General features: G+C 33.2%; 1 protein-coding gene across 6 annotated transcripts in view; it reads left to right on the forward strand.

Annotated features, from left to right (window-relative positions):
- Positions 1 to 25,529, forward strand: part of CSMD3 (CUB and Sushi multiple domains 3) — a 1,090,811-nt gene that overhangs the window by 547,269 nt on the left and 518,013 nt on the right. For all 6 annotated transcript variants that reach the window (XM_074316364.1, XM_074316366.1, XM_074316365.1 and 3 more), the window contains one exon: positions 25,173 to 25,276. In XM_074316364.1, the coding sequence (XP_074172465.1) occupies positions 25,173 to 25,276 (104 nt within the window). The remainder of the gene's footprint in view (positions 1 to 25,172; positions 25,277 to 25,529) is intronic.

A 25,529-nucleotide genomic window follows, 5' to 3' on the forward strand; every position in this document is an offset into this window, starting at 1 on the left:
CTAACATCAAAGAGCAGAGTGTAGAAGGGTTGGCTCAGTGTTAGGAAATAGTGCATACATAATTAGCACAGAACTGGTGTCACGTCATATGGGAAGGATGCAAGTGGAGCTAGTTTAGCAGGGAAAACAAAGGTTCGGTACGGACCATGTTACATTTGAGATGTCATCTATTAGACTGGATATAAAGTTGGGAATAAAGTCTAGAGACCAAAAGATTAGGATGGAGATATAAATTTGCTAACATCATATAGATGTTACTTGAAACCACAAAACTGAATAAGACCTTAAAATAATTCTTAGGAGAAAAGTCAAAGCTGGAATAAATAGTTTTTGAACAACTGGTAAAGGTGAATGAGTATGGTACACAACTGAAAATATGTTTGTATATTTTTGTGTGTATTTTTTATGTTACACTTTTATGTAATTGAAGACAATCTATTCCCAGCCCAAGATCTAACTATGCACAGAAGAATCACAGATTGAATACCTCAAGTGTATTTGCATTACTTTTTTTAAAATATAAATACACATCACTGGTATTGAAAATCACGAAGTATATTTTTAATGTTAATGTACTAATTTTAGCATCAGCTATTTGTTTTTTTCTTAATGAATTGAAAATAAACAAACAACTTTGTGTTGTGTAGATCCCCATCAAAATTTTTTCCTTCATATTAAAAAAAAAAAAAGTGCTCTTCATATTCAGGGTTGGAAACCACTGATTAAAATGGAGTGATCAGCATCATTCAAGTACATTACCCTTTAAAAAATGAAAAGAAAAATTGTATGAAAAAACATAGCAAAACCCATCTTGTATTCTCTGAACACCTTCTTACCACCTCATTGAATTTACCTTACGTCAATTAAGCATAAATCCTGACTTTTGCAGGACATTTAAATAGTCTTAAACTGATATTTTGGGACTCATCCTGAGGTCACCCTTAGTGTTGAATTCTTAATGCACCTGTAATGATAATCCAGTTTTGGTTTTCTACTTGACGCTCAATACCTACCTATAATTTTGGTCCTGATAATTGGAAACCTATCTTCTTTCATGTCTGTTTTATTACTTGCAGTTTGCTAGGCTGGGATTATTCCTCATTATTCTAGTCCTGTTACGAGTCTGGCGTCCTGTTGCGGGTCCACAGCCTCCTGTCTGGAGCTCTGCAACCCACCAAAATAGCATCTTTGAACAAGTCAGCTAATTGTCTGCTCCTGATACCTTCACCATTCTGTTTTAACCCATGAACCAACTTTTTCCACATAATTGTCTTCTCTTTTCATTGTCATCTACTTATTGCAATTTATCTAATAGATGTACCATGACATTTTACAGCTGGTTCAGTCGTCTGAGACATTCTTCTTTCTACTTGAGGGCGTTTTTTGTTTTGTTTTTTAATTAAACAAATATTTTTTACTACTAAATACTGGGTGGAGTTCTTGATAGCCAAGATTGAAAGTTGAATAAAACATGACACAATTCTTTCTCTCAAGGGGTTTTCATTGTAGTCAGGGGTCACAACAATAAAAGAAAAATAAGTAATATCGTGTTTCCCTGAAAATTAGACCTAGCTGGACAATCAGCTCTAATGTGTCTTTTGAAGCAAAAATTAATATAAGACCCAGTATTATATTATATTATATTATATTATATTATATTATATTATGCCTGGTCTTATAGTAAAATAAGACTGGGTCTCTTATAATAATTTTTGCTCCAAAAGATGCATTAAAGCTGATTGTCCGGCTAGGTCTTATTTTTGGGGAAACATGGTATATCAGGTGGTACAACTGCTATGCAGAATAATTTATCAGAGCAAGAGTTGTGAGAAGTATGAGGTACAGTGTGCTTTATTATGCAGAAGACACTACAATAAGGAATGAATGGGAAAAAAAAGTAGAACTTGGCATGTAGTAGATTTGGACCCATTTTGTGTGTTTGCTTAGACAGCATCTGTTCCTCTTTATAAATCTGAGGAACTACTCTCTCATTCTGAATGGTCTTAGGAGGGGGCTTCAATCAAAGTACCTTGTTCTAACCTCTTTACTTTCATCTACCAAGACGATGTCATACAGGGATATGTGGGAGATTTTACCAGCTCCTTGAGAGCTGATTGTTAATTTATCAGGAATATGGCAAGCTGGTTGTTCAGCACAGCCAATATTAAATTGTAAATTATCCAAAAATAAGATTTACTAAATTTTATTAAACAGCACGACAATTATCTATTTATGAACAGCATTTTATAAATGTTTTGCTACACTTTACTATTAGCTAGGGTCTTGAGGTTATTTGCATCTATTCTGTTCATCCATGTGATGGATCTCATATAATGATATGCTGGGTGCATATTACCCAACTCTGTATTCAGTCACACTGGCAGCTTGAGATTATACATGATGGGAAAATGTGTGCTATAGAAGTTAGAAGTTAGCCAACAATACAAATAAGAGTTTCATTTATTTATTTTTGTTAATTTTATAGATGCTGAAAGTGATGGAGAAAATGTTCATAAGGAAGATTAAATTTTAAAGTGTGTTGTGTCTCTATATTGCATTGTAGATGGCAGAAAAAAATTGAGGAAATGTTCTCCCTGTCCTCTCAAACTATTATCCAATTTGGTAATAAAGCCATTCATATCCTTAACAAGCACATGATGTTCCAACATATACATTTATCTTTACAGTTGTAGTTTACTAGGTAACATAAATGAAAGTATCAACCAACATTCATCTGAGAACTACACGCATTCCTCAATTGCAACCATTAGTTGACTACAGATGTAAAAGTCTGGCAAAAATCAATGAAAGCCTTCTATGAAAATCAATTGGCTGTGGTATTTATAAGCAAGATTATTGTGTATTTGTTATTATTTTTAAATTAGGTGTTATATATCACATCAATAAATTTTTATCAGTTTTTTTTTTCCAAAGAGCCAGTCTATTTCTGGATCTTAGAAAAATATGACACATACTGAAAAAATATTTGAGTTGATTTATCAGAGAGACTTTCAGATTAGTATTTAATAGCAATAGTTACTCTATATTGAATGTTTACTATTTACTAGACATTATTCTAAACCCTTGTATATAATACTAAATTTGAGCTTTATCCCAATCTTATTTTGTAGGTGTAATTATTATCTCCATTTTTCAAATAAAGAGACAGATTCAGGTAGGTGAAATAATTTGTCCAACACTACAATGCAGCTTTCAGAGCCAGGATTTTTAACTAGGTACTCTGATTCTTACATTTTTCACTGATATGTTTTTTCAACTACCTCAATCCCAAAGTCTCACTGAGCTTCTGTTCTTTTTTCAACCTAGAATTTCAGCTTTTCCTTACTTCTGTGAACTACCCCATATCTTTATCTTTATGTATACACATATTTTTTTACTTAAGTTAGCCAACATAGTTTTCCATCACATTTCACCAAGGAACCCTGAGGCAGGGAGGGAGCTAGTAGTACAGTCATTTCTATTGTTGTCTTCTGGTCTAGTACAAAGAGTCTATTGCAATGTTTAGCTCCTCAGTTTGCTCTCTGATACATTGCACCATATTCTGCAAATTGATAACATGTACATTTCCTCTATCCTTACCTGTATTTGGGTAGGACGAATCATGGTAATGTTGGCTATCTTTAATTTTGGGGTTTCTAATGGCCTTCGGAGAAGTGGGTCTTCAAATGTACACATATAATTAATGGGTCAAATATATTTTTTGTTTTAATTAAATAATTATTCAGTGTAATGAGCAGAACTAAGATGAAAATGTTGTGGAATAGAATTATTTACGGATTTTTGACCAGTCCTTGTTCTCACTTTAAATGGAATGCCTTTTTATCCACATTGAATAATTGTTAGAAGAATAATGCTGATGTCTCCAGGATGTCAGCAAATCTCACAACTTTAAAAATAAAATCCATTGGGAGGTTAGACATGAAAGATTAAATTAACTGAGCATAAAAGAATATAATTCAGAAAGAATAAAGACAGGCACCTGAGGTCAACTTTAGTTTAGATTATAACTCTCACTAGTTTAGCAGAGATCTTAAGTGTCAGAAGAAATAAAATTGGTCATCAAAAGAAGAAGAATAAACTATAGTTAAAAAAAATAAAAGTTTGGTAACAATAGCCAAAAGCACAAAAAAGCACAATACTTCTCTATACTTCCAAGACTATGAATGTTTAACGTGTTTCTAAATTTGACTCTCATTTGCACCTTCCAGTTCAGAGAATATTGTTTACTGTGACCTAGGTATATCAGTGAAGACAACCAAGGAATTTGCACAATTCTAAGTGCATACATTTAGGACCTGCATTGGACATTCCTGACCTATGTATAAATAACTTCCTTATCATTCTATATCGAACAATGAATGCGCAGAGTTTTGACCTAAGAGTCAAAAGCCCTGATCTCTTTTTCAGGTCATTTTGCCTCTCTGAATCTCAAATTTTCTCATTGTTAAAGCAGAAATAATCATCCCTGCCTGCCATGTCATAAGAGATTTGGAGGATCACACAAGTTCGTAAACTGAATACTTTGTACATTGGGAATTATCTTCCAAATTTAAACTATTACATATGCTTATTATTTATACCATCCTTTATCCCAAAGATGATTTTAGGTGGATGCTATTGTCAAATATACCATAGTACATATGCTGAGATACTTTGAATAATGAAGGATGTTTAAGCAATAAAAAAATAGTTCCTAGATAGTAGTGGGTGCCAGTTAACGGTTTTTGCATAAATAAAAGAATGAACAGATAAGAACAAGCAATAAATATGGAATATGTGAGAAATCATTAGGCATTTTGATCCAACATAGTATAAAGTTAGTGCACAATGGATAGCAAATATTCTGTTGCCATTTATACTGCTTTATAAATAAACATTAACTATATTTATAGTATATTATTAAATAATATTTATACCTGTGTATTACTTTCTCTAGAGCTATAATAAAGCAGAGTTAACTGGCTTTTTCATACAGTTCCAATAAAATTGTACTGTAACATTTCATATTATCCTAGCAAGGATTTGGTTTCTGTTGAAGTGACATGATAGATGGGAGTTTCTATCCTTACCTATTTCTTGGACACCTGTCTCAAACCTAAATGCAGGTAAATAAGTACATCCTTTGCTAGTAGGGGATGACGTCCCTTTCTAGAGGTCATTTCATTCTTTGTTTATTTTTTAAGTACGTAGTGAAGGTCCATTTTATAATGTAAAATAATTGAGTTTTGAAGTATTTCATTCATATATTCACTACAACATTTAAGCCCATGGTTTGTGTTTAGACCCATAAAGTACCTCTTCAGTGCTCCTTTCCACAAACTCCTCAGGCATCAGGACACACCCTTTCCTTCCACCATAACACTTTCATCAGGTGGCTTTCCATATTGTCGCTGTTCCATCACTGCCACTAGCCTTTTGCCACTTCATTTAGCATGACACTTACAGGCACTAGTTCTATGTGCCAAATAGTTGGAGTTTGGGGAACCTGTGCCAAGCTTCAGTGCCAGGTCTGAGACCTCAGCCAGGCTTGGAGGAGTGTCACTTTTCTGCAGACTGCAGCTGTCTTTTCTGCAAAAGCACACCCAAGACAAGGATTTATATGCAAGGGATTTATTAAGATAGTGTGTCCAGGAAGCATTAAGGAAGTGGAGGAAACAGGAGAAGAAAGAAGTAGTTAGGCAAGGATGCAATTTCAGGCCAAATCTATGCCACAGCCTGATCCCATCCAGTGTAAATTATGTCTGAGAGTTTCTCCCAACTGAAAGCAAGGAGCTGGGGGTCTCTTCCTTTTACATCCCATAATTGTGGGCTAAGGAATACCCAGGTCCCTCCAGGCTCATGTATGGATAACGTGGCCCGAAGGCAGTCTCCAGAAGACTTAGAGGCAAATGACTATGAAAGATAGCAAATAGATCACAGGAAAAAAACAACAAGAAGCATCCAAAGGGATCTGGATGGGGAATTGACAGTATTTGCTACAGTAGAGTAGGAACTCTACAGTAGAGTAGGGAGCAAACCTGAGGCAACAGTTCAGGGATAAACTGAAATCAAAGCTAGGTTGGGCTTACCAAGACTAACCAAGTAATGATTCAGAAAGAGCTTAGAAGTAAAGTACAGATCTTGGTATAAAACAATAGAATAGAAATCAGGAGTTTACCCAAGCCAGGTAAAGTTTCTGTGATTGCTATTCATAGTACACCTCTGCCTTGGAAGAAGGGGAACAATCAAAGGTACTGAAGTTTCTTTCTCCTCCTCTTGACTGACTCATGTCTGTACAGCACTTCTTGACTATTCCTAGCCCCTGACAGTGGGACTACTTGTCAAAATGGTTTATTCAGTTGAAATATTTTACTTAAAATGAATGACTCTATGCAGGTGCAATGAATAGCCGTTGAAAAATAAGCAAATATCAATAAAGAAAAAATAAAAATAAATATTTCATGATGTTTAAAGGATTATCACTGGATAGAGGGATCTTTTCCCCCTTTTACTTTTGTGCTAACAAAACAAAAATCTGTGTTAAATTTCAAAACTACATGTTATATTTTATAGTAAATATAATTTCAATAATAATAAATGAATAAAAAGAAAACAATAGACATAGGTACAGAGTTATTGACATTGTTGACTATTTTCTGCTTTTTGAAACTTTCTCTTCCCCTGGCTTACTCTTTCCCTTGGCTGATTTCCTGAATTTTCCTCTACCTTCTCGGTCTTTTCTCAGTACTCATCTTCTCCTGCCTCCTCATTAAAACATGTTTCTCAGAATCCTGAATTCAAACATTTTTATTGTATATTCTTTTCCTCTTCCTTCTCATATCTAAATACAAAGTCTAATCAATTCATTATATCTCATCAATATGCCTCTAAGTTGCTTAACTGTCTCATCCAAGTTTCTACTATTTCTGTTGGATTATCAACAAACTTTTCATCTAGTGAATCTTCAACTTGTTTTACTACCTATCCCAAGCCTACTGATAAATCCAGTGTGACATTTTATTCTAAAACGAGATTGCATTTCCTTCCTTGATAAAATATTTAAACAGATTCACATAGCTTCATGGATGAATCCAACGACAACCTGAACGACTCTTACATTTCTAGGCCCATGTCCCAACATTCAACTACCTGCCAGTGCATTACCAGAGCTCTCTAGTTTTGGAGACATGCTGCTACTCCTTCTTTGAGCAATGCACTTCCCCCCTCTGCTTGCAGCTCTTTTAAACCTGTGATCCTGTTTATTTCTGGCCATTCTCCAGGACTCAATTGATGTTTCACTTTTCATGGAAGACTTTCCTATTCTCCCTCTTTGATTGGCTTAGGATCCTACTCTGCATACTAGCTCACCAATTGTCCTATTATGTTGTAATTGTCTGTTTACTCATCTATTTTCTTTACTTTAACCTTAAGGACAAAAACCATGTTTGAGTCTTCGCATTCTTAACATTTAATACAGTAGCTTCCATGTGGGAGTTTTCCTAATTAATATTGAAAGAACTGATTAAATTTTCCCATGGAAAAGTCTCACTGGTTTATTTGCATGTTTATTAGCTTTTCCAGGAATCTTCTCTGATTCTTACCTGAAGAGACAGACAGAGAGAGTGAGAGTGAGGGGGAGAGAGAGAGAGAGAATACAAACGATAAAATATTTTTAGGGTTTTTTTTCCCCCCACTACTCCTACTAGTAACTGTTGGACATCCCTCCCACTTTAATCTCAATATTGTAATTGTTCTTGAATGATACATACAATCAGAGCTGTGCTGCATGATGAGTAGGCATAAATATTAAGTAATTCACATAAATGGTGGCAATGAGTATGCTTTACACAGACAAATACGTTTTTGGGTGTTGGCTTAGGAGAGGAAAATGAGACACTAGACAAATAAATCCTTAAATAAAAGTACCAGGATACACAGACTTACCAGTTAGGATTTGGTTTGGCTGTCAGCGACAGAAAACCCCACTACAAGAGAGATTTAAACAAAATGTGGTCCAAGACTCACTGTGGCTCTGCTGTAGGAATTCCTCTGTGACGTAGGCTAACTTACTACTCAACCAATCCCAGGAAGTGACCATTGCCCTCAGGATACAGTAATAGATCTCAAGCTCTAGCATGGTGTCATACATTCCAGGCAGTGGATTGGGGGAAGGGTAAAGAAGAAGGAGGGCAAAGGACAAATGCAAGCTTTTCTTAAGAATGGTTCCTGCAATCTGCTATTAAACATGTTGGTTTGTTTGTTTATAACATAACTTAGCAACAGGGTCATACTCAGCTGCAAGACAGATGGAAAATATAGTCTTTATTTAGGGTACCTTGGTACCAGCTAGAAATTCTATTGCCATGGAAGAAGGGGTAATAAGACATTAGGAAAAGGTTTTACAAACTCTGTTCCAAATAGTAAACTTGGTTAACTGTCCAGTTGGTACAAATTCGTAATGAATAATGCTTCTGATATCAAAGAAGATTAGCAGCATCGTTGGAACAAGTTCACAAACTTGTCAGACCTCGTATAGGAATCTCTGTCCAGCAAAGGAGACAGATAACTCCAGTTAGTATCCAAGATATAGAAAAGTGACAAAGACAAAGCTTGAAATCTTGACTATGTCCCACTCTGTCTTTTTTGCTTCCCAGAGGGATCCCTGAATCGGTAGACAAATTTAAATATTATTTAATTATTCTAAAATTCAATACCATTTTCATTTCACACCTTTCACTTTCTATCTGTAGCACTGTAAGATTATATTGCTACTTAAGGAAAGGGGAAGGATTTATGGAAAGCATTTATGCCCTGAGTACATCCTCAACATTTCCTGCTAACTTTCGTGTTTCCCGGAAAATAAGACCTAGCTGGACCATCAGCATTAATGCGTCTTTTGGAGCAAAAATTAATGTAAGATCCAGTCTTATTTTAATATAAGTCTGTGTCTTATGTGATATAATATAAGACTGGGTATAATATAATATAATATAATATAATATAATATAATATAATATAATATAATATATCGGGTCTTATATTAATTTTTGCTCCAAAAGATGGATTAGAGCTGACGGTCCGGCTACATCTTAGTTTTGGGGAAACATGGTTCTTGGGCTGGTCAGCAAATACCCTTCAGTGGTGTAAGAAATGGGCGGTTCTAAGAACATTAAATGAATTTCCACTAATACAGATAAATTGAATAACAATGTTGATGTGCCTCTTCAGTTGTTTGTGTAAGGAACTGGGTACACTATGTAAGTAATTGTGAAACACTGTATTTTATTTAGGCAGAACATTCCTGCTTCCCAATTTCCTTATCTAACCAATACGATGACTTTAATGGTGAAAAACACAGGCAAACATGGAGAAGGGGATTAGAAATAGGTGAAGAAGAATTGTTTGTGTAAAAGAAACATCAAAACATGTTTAAACCATATACTTGTTACATCTGTTAATTAAAGGGCCAGCTCTGTTAATCATCATTAATCTCAATAAGAGTTATGGATTGAGAAGAGTTCTTCATAATAATGAGAAAGGGATCTGGTGGTTATAAGTGAAAGTATAGAAAAGTGTCTGGCACACAATAAATATTTAACAGATATTTGTTGTTGATAGCTTGTATAAATCTCTATCTGTATAAGCAAACATTGTATGCAATTTCATATTATATAAATCATCTAAATGTGATACTATAATGAATTATAGAAAAGGTTATATTCTTACTTTATATTCTCACACAACTATTTATGGCTTACTGTGTGTAAGACACTGTACTTACTGGCTTTAAAAACACTTAAGCTGAATTTATTCATGACTTACACAACATTTTATAACTTCTTAAACAGCTCATAAGATAGTACAGTTTTTCAGATTATCTTTTTATTTCTGTAATTATAACTTTTTAAAATTTGTTTTTCTGGTTATGATCATCATTTTTCTAAATGATGGCACTAAGAAGTGTAAACACCAGAAAAACAAATCTCTCTTCTTTGCATAGAATATATGTTTATTTTAGAAGCATTATATTTCTCTTAAGTATTATTCCTAAAATATTATTCTTAAAATAATATTTTAACAACTCATTTCTTCATCACATTCATTTTAGTTAATTCCATAATTATATACCCATAGTCTAGATAGCAATTTTAATAAAGTAGATGTAGCTTTATTTTAAATCTTGCAATGGTTATTTTTGTTTTTGTTTTTTGTTCTTTTAATAACTAGGGAGTTTAATACGCCTAGTAGTAATAATTGACTTTCAGTATTTTACTTTATCCTCAAGATGAGGTGCACAATTCAGAATAAAAAGAAAATATTCTACTTCCTTTCTATTATCTTCTATCCTTAGTGCTAACATTACCTCAGACTCCAGAATAAAATGTAAAAATTGCCTGTCTATACATATATGCATATTGCATAATGGTATAATGACTCACAGTTCACCACCAACAATTTAACTTATCTGGGCTTTTGTTTTCTCAATAATAAAATAAACATAATAATGCCTTCGTCATAGGTGTCTAGGAAGGATTATATGAGATAATACATGCAGTCACTTAGAACAGAGTGTTGAGTATAGTATCAAAAACTGTTAAAATAATAATAAATATTACTACTACTACTGCAACTAGTACTAGCCCTAGCACCACCAGCACCACCACTGCATTCCCAGAGTGTGCTGAGATACAGTGCCTCCCTCCACCTGTGCTTGAGCTTAGCTTTCTACTGTGCAGATAACACATGCTCACACATTTCAGAACTGGTGAAGAGTCCCTGCTGATACTAGTCATCAGAAGCCCTCAGCAGATGCTTCTAAAAAGTCAGAATAGGCTTCTGCTAAGAGAGCCTGAAAAAGGAACTGGAGAGAGCTGTGAGCTTTTGCTTCCTGCCCCAGAGGTATTTTACTGCAGAGTAGGTTATCTAATGACAACCTTGGAATTACTGAGAGCCATAGTCACCATTCTGGGATGTCTCTTTCTGCTCCAGCTGCCCAGTACCCCAACAACAGCTGCAGCTAGGTAGTGAGGAAAGATAAGTGCAATATTGTACCTGTGTATCCAGCACTTGCCCTTCTTAGTATTATAGCTCTTTGGGTTTCTGGAATGTCTAACCAATATGGAGGAAAGTCATGTGGATGATTTGATTATCCTCATATACAACCAGAGTCACATAGGATACATATCATCAAAGTGCAATCCCTTTGTTCAGAATTACATATTATTCTTGAATTTCAGCCCCCTCCTAACTTAACAGCATAACCATTCATATTGTATGATACTAGGAGAGGGAGCAAAATCTACAATACAGAATATGACAATTGTACCCTTTTCCTGATTTGTGTTTTCATAACACTCAACACTTAAAATGAAGCTATTAATTGAAGTGCAGTTTATAAAACAGGAAACAATAGTATAGCTACCTCTCCCCACTTGGATCTAATCATTCACCCCAGAGAGTATTCATTCATAGACCAGGATCCCTAGGTAGTTGTGGCAAACTATGGATTCAGTGGCAAATGATTTCTCTTATACCCTAACTTCTTGGGCTCCTACTTCAGTTGTGTATTCAGGAATATAATTTTGGAAGTAAACAAGGTCTTCCATAGATATTAACTAATAAAGACCCATTAATGAATGACTATACATGAACAAATTACATAAATAAAAATAAAGTTAACTACAAAGACTGAATTGAAAAGCTAATATTTTGTATCCTTCCTCTTTGGTGTTATAAGAAAAATGAGAATTAGGATAAACTGAGGATGGGAATTTAGAACTCACTGCATGGTTCATTATTTGTAGAAGTGTATAGTATCTGATTCTCACTACCATAACTGTGTGTTTAATCATTTTGAACTAATCTCATCTCTTAATAAAGCTTAAAGTTAAAGTTTCTCTGTGTAAAAATAGATATTGATGGAGAGATAGGTAGATATCCTAGATTAGGTCGACCGTATTATTAACGAGGGATAAAACCAGCAAAATGACCCTTCTTATTAAATTCACTTTAATGAGCCTCACTTTTATTTGCTTTTAAATGTTTTGGATATGTACAACCTAACATATGCAAACTTGTAATGAATATTTTCCTAAACCAGTAACAGTATCTGCAAGCATTTTCTTCAAAATTTTTAAATTCAAATTGATCAATTATATGTTTTCTGAAATTTAAATTATATCCTCCAGTAGCTTAAGCATGAATAAGTTACATAAAAGAACCAACAGTTTTGTACTGTTGTATCATAGATTTAATATTTGATGCATTATTTTCTTGTTGTTTTTGGTAGCTTCTTCCTTTAAGTGAAACAATTGTAATGCCCTATTTAATCTATCATTGTTACATACCCATTCCCCCACAGGGGAAGACCTGTGTACAGACACAGAAGGCATAGAAAAATAAAACAAAGTTGAAAGCTTTTAACATTCCATCAATACCTTCCTGTGTCTCGACTCTCCTCCTCCCCATCTCTAAAATATTAGCCCTTGTAAGAATTGAAACTATTAACCTGATGCTGAAAGCAAAGTGGATGAATCTAAACAATTGCCTAGGCTGGCACTTCTCATTTTTCAATAGGTCTAGTTCAGAGTCTTGGAATGTATCTTCTGTAATGAAATACCCATGTATAATATTACAGTATGTAATTATTCTAGAATAGGAGATACATTCTTATAAAATGAGATTACTTTCAAATAAATAAATTTTGGATTTGTATGTGTCATATTTTAAGTTTTTTATATCTTACATTATTGACCTATTTCATACATTTCATTTAAGTTTACCTTTGTAAAAATAGGCAAATTATAACAATTACTAATTAAACGGTTATTAAACAATTTTTCATGTGCATATGCTATACATACCTCATACAAGATTTATTACAATAGCAGGCACATTTTAGGATTATACTGAGATGTGTAATTTTTAAACAAATGTAGTGCATATTCTGCTGTGTCTGAATTAAACTTTATACTTTATGAAATTTGATAAAATAGTTCTGTGAAGCATAGTTTTTTAAGAAGACTTTTGAATAGTGCTTTTCTTATGTATGAAGCAGTAAAAGAGAAAATAAATGATTATGGTCATTTTTGGGGTGGAGATAAAGGAATCGTGATTAAGTCCACTCTTCACCCCTACTTCCACAGCCAAAGTTCAAGTCCTTGCCCTGCTCCCCTTCAAATCCAGGTTGTTCCTGATGCCAGTGTAAGCATGTGAAATGCAAATGCAACCCTGTGAATAATTTTTTCAAAACTCATTGTTTGCTGCTCTTCATTGATAAGATAAATTTCAACGTCCTTAACATATGTGGCTCCTACTTCCATCTTTAGCTTTCCTTCTCATCATTTCTTGTCTCACAGTTTATATAGCAGAAACAAGAAGAATGTTTCTTTCCACTGTGCCATTTTTCATGCTTTCGCCTAGAATGTTTTTTCCCAGTTCCCATCATTACTTCCATTGCTCCACCTAGGGATCCTCTCCTTGAATAAATCTTTCCTTTTTACACTCCAATTATGTTGGGTGACTCTCATCTCTACTTCCATGTAACCCTGTGTGCCCATGTCACAAAGTGCTTAACACAGACTTCTGTATTGTTCTTGTTTATGTCTTGTCTCCCCATTGTATTATGACTGTCAAGGTCTCTGGAAAGTATATGGAAAGGAAGTGCTTCAGTTACAAGTCAAGTTGATTGTGTAACATGGCTTTGCATACCTTAAGCTTAATTAAACTTGGTATATTTTATACTTATGCATATATTATAAATTCTGGAGTTCCTCATCTTGTTAATATCCAAGTGAATTATTGTCATTCTAAAATGAACATAATGGAAAAGGTTACTTACAGAAAAGAGCAGTTTCTAGCCTCAGACCTCGGGGATGAAATTCTTCTCTTTAAATCATAGTGGGATTGCCAAAAAAAAAACTACGTCCTCCAGATTTATCATGAGCAGATGTAAACATCTATTTTATGATGATTAACTTATTCTAGATAATTATAACTGCCATTTATTGAGGGTCAACTATGTATGAAACATCGTATGTGTTGTTTTGCAAACTTTAATATCTACTTCAATCTTGAGAGGTATTAAAATATACATTATAAATACGCTTTTATAGATATCAGAGACTTTCTCCAAATAATATAATATTCTGTGACAGCGATGAGACTTAAAACTCTAGTCTTTGTCTGTGCCCTTAGCTATATTGTTATGTCTCAATAATAAATATAGTTTGGCATTGATATTAAACCATCATTAATTTGTTCAGTTACACATCATCAGGGTTAATTTGAATTCTGTACTAGTTATATTAGTACAAAAGCCTAATACAGGGGTCAGATACTCAAGAGATACTGAGAAATTTCATTAGCTTTCATATTTCCTTCAAAGCCAAAAAAAATGTATGCACATTTTAAGAAATAAAGAAAGAAACTGTATTAAAATTACACTGATGGTAACCACTTTGAGCACGTCTTGTAATTGCAGAAGTCAAACATGACTTGTATTCATTTTTGTTATCAGTATATATTGAGTATTATAATTTTAATACAGCTTGTTCCTTTTTTAAAATGCATATGCATTTTTTGTATGCATGTTTGCATGTATGTATGTATCAAGGTCCAAGGACCTTAATAATAGGGTTAGCAATCCTTAAAATATGAGGATGTACAAAGTAAGATATATAGCTGAATAAAAGACATGCCCTGTTAAAAAGAAAAAGATCCGCACTGAATAAGGAAGAGGGCTGTTGGGAGGCTGGTCAGTTTCTGTCAGTCTTCTCCTTTGGTTGTCAAATTTCCTTATAGACATATTTTCTTCCTCTGCATTCACTTTTCAAAAAGACTACTAGAATCATGCTCTCTGTCTACATTAGTGGAGAAAACCCCAAATCTCAGCCAATTACTATAGTCAACAAGTCTAGAATCTCCAAGTGTATCACTGGCTTTTCCATTATTTCCAGCGTTGTTCCTCATTGTCTGGAGACCTGTGGCCAAAAGACCGTTAATCGCCACATCCCATACATAATGATAGAAAACAAATATGATAATCATCATAAAAATTCCCATTCAGAAGAAGAGAGTATTGAAATTACACATAGGTCACAGATTCATAGAACAGTATTATAGCCTGCTAGACAATATTGGTCAAGACTTCTCTGGGAGTGGAATGCATTCCTGATTAGCCTGGAATGTAGCAGAATTCATTTCATCTCTTAAGGCTTCTAGTTCTGACTTTTGGGAAGTTTGTTTGTTTGTTGTTGTTGTTTTTATTTTAATTGGATAATGCTGCTCTAGGACGTAAGTGCAATTTCGTATTACAACCACGATTACACCTAAAATCAGGTGTTTCTGCTGCTTTTGCCACCCTCTGCCAGAATCCATAGTTGCTGAAGCTTAGATCATGTGTCTATACTCTGAATGAAATTAATCATGGGGAATAGAGCATCTGACCATACTGGGAAGTATGCTGTGCTTCTTCTCAAGACTCCTAGTTCTTCAAACAGAAAGAGGATATTCAGGCGCGGAGTGGCCAAACTAATGTACAAATATATAATACATGTATTTTTAGGGTTAAAATAAAGCAAAGCATGTGTAGTAATGGGCCCAGTGACCTACACATTTTAAATATTTGTCAATTTTAAAATTTCATAGGTAACAGATATCAAGTTTATAATTAAGTGTGAATTCCACATGACACTATAAAATATATTGATGTATTATAGAAATCATCATTTTAAACCCCCTGTGAATAATGCAGAGAATGAAAATTATGTAACATAAGTTCTATACCTGTTATATCAAGATAGCCTATGCAAATCCATGTCTTGAGCCTTATGGGAAATGGATCTATTAAACACTTAATGTTTAATACTATTTATAGAGTTCTCACTCTGGAAAGCTGGTGTTAAAATGTATGAGATTATTCTTAACTGACTACATTATTAGCTTCAAAGTTTTAAATAATCCTTAATAATCAGCACTATATATAAGCCATTTGGAATTACCACTCTAAAAATGGAAGCCAAAAGAGCAGCTTATTTGGTTTAAAAAAAAATCAAGACTGTTATAAATTATTTCTACATTTCAGGGGCATATTTTATTATCACAATTTTGTTTAGAAGTCCTATAATATAAATGTTGCTTTCTTTTCCACCCACCTATGGTTAGAAGCAAGTAAGAGATGTAAAATGTATGATGTTTTTTTCTCTGTGAATAAGCATTATATTCTTCCTGATTCCCTCCTAAATATTTCAGCCTTAGTATTAACTAAACATGTAGAAAAGCATTCATACTACATGATGAGTATTTGTTAATATTTTATTACTTTTCAATTTTATTTCTGCGTAATACAAAGATAAAGGGATGAAAAATGGCTATTTGGTCAACTCCGTGTTATAGGAGAATCCATAAAAGTAAAATTTTATGTCACAATCCTGATGTTTCCCATTATATTCTTGCACAAACAAGATTTTGTTTTTTGTTTTTTTCATTATCCCAAATTATATTTATATATTATGCTAAATATATTTTTTCTCTATTGGAAGTATCTCAATATACTATTTTTGAGTTTTACTATAATGCTTTATTTATATTATTGTCTCCAGTTGAGATAAATATAGTTTTTGTTATTTTCTGTTTCTTAATGCATAGAATTAACTTCTAAAGAACTATCCAAGTAATAATGTTTAAATTAATCAATGAATCAAATTAAAATGAGTGTGTTCTACAAATTCAATCAGACTGTTCTAGCTTCTCAGTGATTGGGTGTCATTGAACGCATTCAAGAATTATAAGTGTCTAAAATTTAAGTGACAGCTCAGTGATTAAATGCTTATCTGAAAGTATATGGATTAGTTAGTAATTAATCCATCACTTAATTTAAAATGAATAGAGTTCTCATTATTGCATATATACATACATGAATCTCAGTTACAATTCAGGCAAAATAAAGTCCACCATTAAATGGGTGTCCAAATGTTTTAGGACATGATTATACAATAATAAATATCAAGGGTTTGTCATAGCATGAGCAATCAATCAGTCAGCCACATATTAGACACATATTTTCTATCTGTTAGCCTATTAGACTTTTCAAGCCATACAAAAGGAGACATTCCTTAATTTTAAATGCAGTGCACTCATGGATATATTGTGAAATGGTTTAGGATAAAGTGGATCATGGGATTTCTTCTTTTGATAGGATAACAGATGGGGTATTGTGAGAGGTCCTACCACTGAAATATCGAGAGAGAAAAAAAAATCAGTGCATCTCTGGTTCCGAAGAAAACAAAAGAAATCTATAAGACTATGCATACATGACACACATGCGCGCATACACAAACACACACACACACACACACACACACACACACAGAATGAAAAGACATTGAGATGAAATGAAAATAGGAGATTAAATGGAAAGAAAACTTGGTTTTCCCTGGGGCAGATAGCAATGAGTGTCTGGATTTAGAAGATGAAGTTTGGGGCATAGTCTTCTTGGATCAATAGGTGAAGAAGCTAAACTTGAAACTTTAGCATTTAGCTAAAAAAAACCCAGAGGATATTAAATTGGCCCCAGCTTGGTAGTGACCCTTGGATCTAGTAAGCAGGAAATAAATAAAATTATACCCAGTTTTGGCCCTCAGGATTTTTAAAGGTTAAGCAGATAAATATGGGCTCATTATTATTTTACTAAACAGTAAGGGAAGCAAACCACCATAAATGAGCCACTAGAAATAACAATTACTTTGGGAAATTAAGGCATTTGAAAGTCCTTCAGTATGTGGTGGAAAATTAGAAAGTCCATATCCAAGGACAAGACACATGATCAGGAAAGACCTGAGAAGACCCTAAGCTTTTACCACTAGCTGATCTGTAAGCTCAGTGCAAACAAGTAAAGTTTCAGACAGAATTGTAAATGGTTTGGCTAAGTATTGAAGGAGTGCCCCAAGATTGAGCCATTCCTCAAAGACTGGGAGAGGTGTTGCTATGGTCTGAATGTTTGTATCCACTTAAAATTTATATGCTGAGATCCTAATGCCCAATGTATTGTTATTAGGAGATGAGGCCTTTGGGAGGAGCTTAAGTCCTGGGAGTGAGGCTCTCATGAATGGAATTAGTGCTCTTATAAAAGAGATGCCATAGATCTTCTAGATGCTTCAGCCATGTGAAATTACAGAAAAGCATGGCGTTCTGTGAACCAGAAAGCTTGCTCTCACCAGTCACTAAAGCAGCCAGCCCATTGATCTTGGATTTCCCAGCCTCAAGAACAGTGATAAATAAATTTCTCTTATTTATAAGACACCCACTTTATGGTATTTTGTTATAGTAGCCTAAACATACTAAAATGGGTAATAATTAAGTTCCTTGAGTTTAAATATATCCCTGTCAAATCCCATTGAATGAACAAAAGTTAAGACTTCAAAAATCAGGAACAGCCAACCCTGGGGAAGGGAGTGAATCTGAATCCTACAATTACCACATTATAATATCCAAAGCTCCAGTTTTCACCACCACCAACAACAACAGCAAAAGTCACAAAACATACAAAGAAATAGGCAAAGCAACAAAATAAAATGACAGAAACTATCCCTGAAAAAGTTCAGTCATTAAACTTATTATACAAAAAATTTAAACAAGTGCATTATTCTCAAAGAACATGAACAAAGAATTAAAGGAAACCATAAAAACGTTATATGAAAAAAATGAGGATCAATAGCAGTATATAAATTATAAAAAAGGGGACCAAACAGAAATTCTGGAGCTGTAAAATGCAATAACTAAAATAAAATAAAAAAAGAAAAGAAAAGAAAAACAACTAGTAGCTTTCCATAACAAATTCAGTCTGGCAGGAGACAGAATTAGTAAACGTTAAGACAATAAATTGTCTTAGAAAGAAAAGAAATGAACTAAAATAAGTGAAAGGAGCATAAGGGACTTGAGCGATATGATCAAGTAGCCAATAAATGTATTATAGAAGTCCCAGAAGGACAAGATAAAAAGGGGTAGAAAGAATATTTGAGGAAACAATGACTATAAATTTCCCAAATTTGAGAAAGACAAAATCAACACATTCAGGAAGCTCAACAAATTCAAGCAAGATAAACTCAAAAAGATCCATACCTACACAAATTATAGTCAGATTGTTAAAAGGGAAGCACAAAGAGAATCTTGAAAATCAGCAGGAAAGAAGTGAATGATCATACACAAAAAATCCTTAAAATATATTAGTAGCTTATTTCTATTAAAAAAATGAAAGAAAGCAGCAGTAGGATGTCATATTGAAGGATGAAAAAAAAATGTCAAGCAAGAATTCTATATCTGTTAAAACTATCCTTCAAGAATGAAGGAGAAATCAAGAAATTCCCAGGTCAACAAAAGCTAAGATTGCTCAGATATAAATCTTCACATCTATGGTCAATTATTTGACAAAGGTGCGAAGATCATTTAATGGCTAAAGAACAGTTGGTTCAACAAATGGAAAATTGGATAACTACATGAAAAAGAATGAACTTGAATCCTTACTTGTAGTGTCTACAAAAATTAAAATTGATCAATGACCTAAATTTAAGAGTTTAAACATAATGTTCTTAGGGAAAAGCAAAGGAAAATTTGCGTGATTTTTGACTTGATAATTGTTTCTTACATATGAAACCGAAAACACAAACAACAAAATTTTTTTAAAAAAATAATAAATTGGAATTTATTACATTAAAATATTTTGGGCATCAAAGGAAATTATCACAGGAGTGAAAAGACAACACACACAATGGGAGAAAATATTTGCAAAGCATATATCTGATAAGGGATTTACATCTAGAATCTGTAGAAAATTCCTACATCTCAGAAACAATTAAAAATAACAATTTAAAAATAAGTAAAATACTTTAATAGCTAGTTCTCCAAAAAAGATAGACAAATGGCCGATAAGTACATGAAAATACACTCAACATCATTAATCATTAGAAAATGCAATCAAAACCACAATGAGATACCCACACAATTTCAACCTACTATGATAGCTATAATAAAAATAAAAGAGAAAATAACAAGTGGTGTTGATGTGGAGAAATTGGAACCCTTATGCATTGCTGCAGAACATCTAAAACATTACAGCAGGTCTGGAAAACAGTTTGGCAGTTTCTCAAAAAGTTAAACATAAAATTAATATATGATCCAGAAATCCTACTCTTAGGTATATACCCCAAATAATTGAAAACAGGTTCCAACAGATAATTGTACACCAATCTTCATAGCAGCAGTATTCACAATAGGCAAAAAATAGAAACACACCAAGTGTCCTTCAACAGAGTAATGGTTAAACAAAATAAGTTTTATGCATATGGTGGAATATCATTCACCATAAGAAGGAATAAAGTTCTGATACATGCTAAGCTGTGAATGAACCTCAAAGATCTTATGCTAAGTGAAATAAACCAGTCACAAAAAGGTAAATATTGTGTGATTACACATATATGAAATATCTAAATAGGCAAATTTAAGAGACAAAGTATACTAGAAGTTACCAGGGGTAGGAGAAAAAGAGAAAATGGTGGTTATTTCTTAATGGTAATGGGTTTTTGGCTTTGTATGATAAAAAAACTTTTGGATACAGTGGTGATACTTGTACAACATTGTAAGTGTAAGTAATGCATGGAATTGTGTACTTAGAATGGTTAAAATTGCAAGTTTTCTTTTATATATATTTACTTCAATAAAAATAGTAAACAGTAATAGAGAACATATGTTTAATTAATATTAGAAATAGAAACAACACAAAACAGCAGACCCAGCATAGACTAAAAGAAAGTGAATAACAATATGGTTGTTCTTTCTCAACATTGAAACATTTCTAGGAAAATTAAACTTACTTAAATTGACTCAAGAAAAAAACAAAAGTAGGTCTACAATTATAAAATAAAACAGCAGTAATATATCAACCAGTGCTCTCCAAAAGTCGGCTCAGATGTTTTTATACAATAGTTTTACTTAACTTTCAAAAAATAGGTTATAGAACCTCTTCCGTAATAGAAATGAAAGTGTACACTTGTCAACTATATTTAATGATACCAGTACATTTTTATACTAAATCAAGGAAAACTAAGAGAAGATAGATTCCTTATTTTCATAAAGTATATATACCTTGATAATATTTTTAATGGTGAAACATTAGAAGCATTACTTTTTAAATGAGGTACAATTTAGTGAGACTATCACCTACTCTAATAAAAATTATACCAGAATTCAATGCAGCTAAGGTAAAAGAAATATAACATAAGGCTTAAAGGGAAGAATTTAAATTGCTAATTACAGAAGATATGCTTGTTATATGGAAAAATAAAAATAAACTACAAAGGTTTTTAAATAACAGGGATGGCTTATAAAGTTGCTTAAATATGAGATCAATAAGCAAAAATAAATTTTATTTCTACATACCAATAGCAAACAGTTGAAAATATAGATGTATACCATTTAAAATAACAACAACAAAGACATATTTTAACATATGCATTAAAAAATGAAGTGTCTGTCTTATAAGATAGTCTTATTTTACAGGAAAAATAGTTAAGCCTATTTGTTTTGGTTAATAGGCTTGGTTAATAGGGACAGATAAACTGATCAAGAGAACAAACTCTAGAGCCCCAAAGCCAGCAGCCTTATATATTGAATCTTTATATATGTCAGTTTGCCATTGAGATCACTGGGGAAAAGAAGTCTATTTATTCAATTAAGGTACTGATTCAATTGCTTGTTCATATTGGCATTAATAAAAAAAATGATGCTGCGCTAGTTTTCTGTTGTTACCTAACAAATTACACAAAATGAGCAGCATTACACACAATAAATTTGTTATCTCACACTTTCCCTGGGAAGAGAGTTTAGGTATGAGTTAACTGAATCCTGAACGTCTCACCAGAATAAAATCAAGGTGTTGGCCATGGCTGTGATCTCATTTGAGTCTGTAAAACCAAGCTTACTGATTGCTGGAAGAATTTGGTTATTGTGGTTATAGGACTGATGTTCTCAGTTTCTAAAGGCACCCACTATTCCTTGCCACCTGGGACTATCCACGACACTACAGTGTGTTTCTTCAAGGGCAAACAGGAGAGAATCTCTTCTGATTTATCTTGTTTCTCACTGCTAAATCTTCTTTAAAGGACTTCCCTGACTGGGTCAGGCCCACCCAGGATAATCTCCTCTTTTATTAACTTAAACTCAGCTAATTAGAAACCTTAATTACATCTGTAAACCTGTAATATCACTTTATATTATCCATATAATGTGAATAATTATGGGATTCATACCCAATTATATTAATAGGTTTTGCCCACAATCAAGGGAAAGTTGTTGCATCGCTCACCTACATGGTTAGGGTCCAACTTAGAATTCTGCTTACCATATATACCTACTTTATATGTTCAATAACAGTCGATTCCCAAAGTTTACAGTTTGAAGAAAATATCTTTATGACCTTGGGTCATAGGCCAATGTAAAAGTGCTACTTAAAAAATAATAGATTAACAAATCCAAGTTTAGTAAAATTAATCATTTCTTTTCATCAAAAGATTTAACAAAGCAAGTGAAAAAGCAGGCTATAAACTTCAAGAAGATGTTGCAACACTGATAACATGTAATGGATTAGTATCCAAACTATATAAAGCTGATCTTCTCAACCGGTGAGACAGGCTCAATGGTTTACTATGAATGATACATTAGAAATGAGTTACAGGTTGAACTAGAATATCTGTGAGGCAGGGCTGGGGCTGGGTGAAACCTTCCATTGCAAGCAGCCTCATCTGCTCACCTCATTGTGTCTATTATTTTCTACATGTTCTATAATGGAAAACTGTTGGGTATCACTGATATAAAGAATTCCTGGGAGGAGATGAGTGGCTCAGTTGGTTAGAGCTCTGGGCAACGGGGCTGCCGGTTCAATTCTCACATGGGCCAGAGAGCTGCATCCTCCACAACTAGAATGAAGTCAGCCGCTCAGCTCCCAGGTGTACAGATGGCTCAGTTGGTTGGAGTGTGGACTCTCAACCACAAGGTTGCCGGTTCGACTCCTGCAAGGGATGGTGGGCTGCCCCCTCTGCAACTAACAAAGGCAACTGGACCTAGAGCTGAGTTGTACCCTCCACAACTAAGATTGAAAAGACAACTTGACTTGGAAAAGTCCTGGAAGTATACACTGTTCCCCAATAAAATCCTGTTCCCCTCCTCCAATAAAATCTTTAAAAACAGAAAAACAAAACAAAACAGAAAAACACGTTTATGGAAGTTTAAAAAAAGAAAGAAAGAATTCCTGTAATTAATAACAAGCAGAAAAACTGTTGTAGTGAAAAATAGCCAAAATACAAATAGTCATATCACAGAAAAGGAAACATAAATGACAAACATATGAAAAGATATGCAAGTTAATTAAAATGAAAACAATGCAAAAAAGATCACTTTTTTACAGTCTCTAGATTAGTAGAAATAATGAAATTTAATGTACACAAGTTGTGAGCATTTGGTAAAAAATTTTGAAAAATCATATAGCACAATATTATGAAATTGAAATTTTGCTTTGTCATTATCCAGAAATTGTACTCCTAAATATATAACCTAGAGGTATACTTGTACATTTGAACCAAAAAATGTTTAATTTTGCTCATAATCATGTTGCTTATAATAGAAAAAAGGGGAAACAATCTAAATCCCTATTGAAAGGCAGTTAATAATTGAAATTGTTTATATTTAACTCAATGTAGATGAGGAAAAGAGATTATTTTGATTGCAGTCATATAAAATGAATAATTCAAATTATATATATATATATATATATATATATATATATATATATATATATATATATTATGTTTAAAATGACTCAACAATTGCTTTAGTCAATGCTAATATAAAATAATTTTTAAAATAGTCATAATAAAAAGATGTTGTTATAAACCTTAAAAAGCCGGGCTATGAAATCTCTCATTTTTTAGAATTTATTTTCATGATACTAAAGTAACAAGTAGCTATGATGATTATTAAAGAGATACCTTTTTTCTTTATTTTCTAGTAATATTGGTACCCTCACATCCATTTTCTTTACCTGGTGATGAATAATACAGTATTATAAATTAATCTTTGCTCAAAGAATTATTGTATATAGGACGGGATTTATGTAATTTCTTCCTGTACTGATTATTAATTACATTATTTTAAATATTGTATTAGGTTCCTAATTTAAGAATCACAATTTAATTAAATAATGGATATCTGCATAGGAGCATAAACAATGTATGAATACATGAGTATGTTTTAGTAAGAAATAATACTAAGTTTTTCATAAAGGTGTAATACTTGCAAAGTATTACGCTTTGTATTCTAAGCGAGATATTTTGGGGATTTATTTCTCCAGTGCAGCTTCCAGGAGTTGGGGGTGCCAGATATGGAATCTCAACCCCTTGTTCATCTGTGGGAAGTGCCTATCTGGTGAGATCCCTCCCTACTGCGTGTCACCATGCCAGGGATGATTTTTTTGCGAGATCATGTCTCTGCCTTTCCTACCAACTTGATGTGGTCTTTTTATCGTTTGTTATGGAGAACACCAGTTCATCTAGATTTCAGATTATTTTCAGAGGGAAATGATCCATATGTAGCTGTAAATTTGGTGTGTCTGTGGGAGGAGGTAAGTTCAGGATCTTCATAGGCTGCCATCTTGGACTCCACCCCCGATAACTTTAAATCTGATGATCGAGATTCAAATTTAGCTCTGAAATTTTTTAAGTTCTCTATTTAACGGAAATAGCATGATGTGTTTTTCTTTGTTAGCTTTATAAAGAAATATATGCAAGTGTATGGAAAAACCACTCTCCACCTACATGTACTTTTTATAAAGCTTTCTCAAAGTAGATTTGCATTAATCATGCTTCAAATGCTTCAAGTAAGAGTATTCTATAAACAGAAGCCATGTCATTTCATTGAAAATTTATTACAGAAGGTACAATGTAACAAATAAAAATTGTGTGATAATTATAGTTGACCTTTAGGAATAGTCTGACATAGTCTGTCATAGTATGAATTTCATACTATGAATTTCATACTATTTCAAAATGTTTTTATGCCATTGCTTTCGTTTTCTTTTTATTGTGTAATGCTATATATTTGAGGTGTGTATTTCTGTTTATTGCTAGGTTATCCAGATAAATTTTGAAGAATTCGATCTGGAGATTGGCTATGATACTTTGACAATTGGTGATGGGGGCGAAGTTGGAGACCCCAGGACAGTGCTCCAAGTGTAAGTTCTCAATATTTCATTCTTGACATCGCCTATCAAGTTTTTATGAAATTTTACCCTTACTATTATTTTTTAATTGATCTCCCATTACTCTCCAACAGAATAAACATAGTACCTTAGTTATTATCACCCACCTACATATAGTATATTACTCCTTCTTCAATGATTCTGTTTTGTTTTCTTTAATATATAAGGTGTGATCAAATAATACAGTGAATGTTTAAATAAAATGTATTACAATAAAAAAACACAC

This window comes from Rhinolophus sinicus, linkage group LG12 (assembly GCF_036562045.2).
Source record: "Rhinolophus sinicus isolate RSC01 linkage group LG12, ASM3656204v1, whole genome shotgun sequence".
NCBI lineage: Eukaryota > Metazoa > Chordata > Mammalia > Chiroptera > Rhinolophidae > Rhinolophus > Rhinolophus sinicus.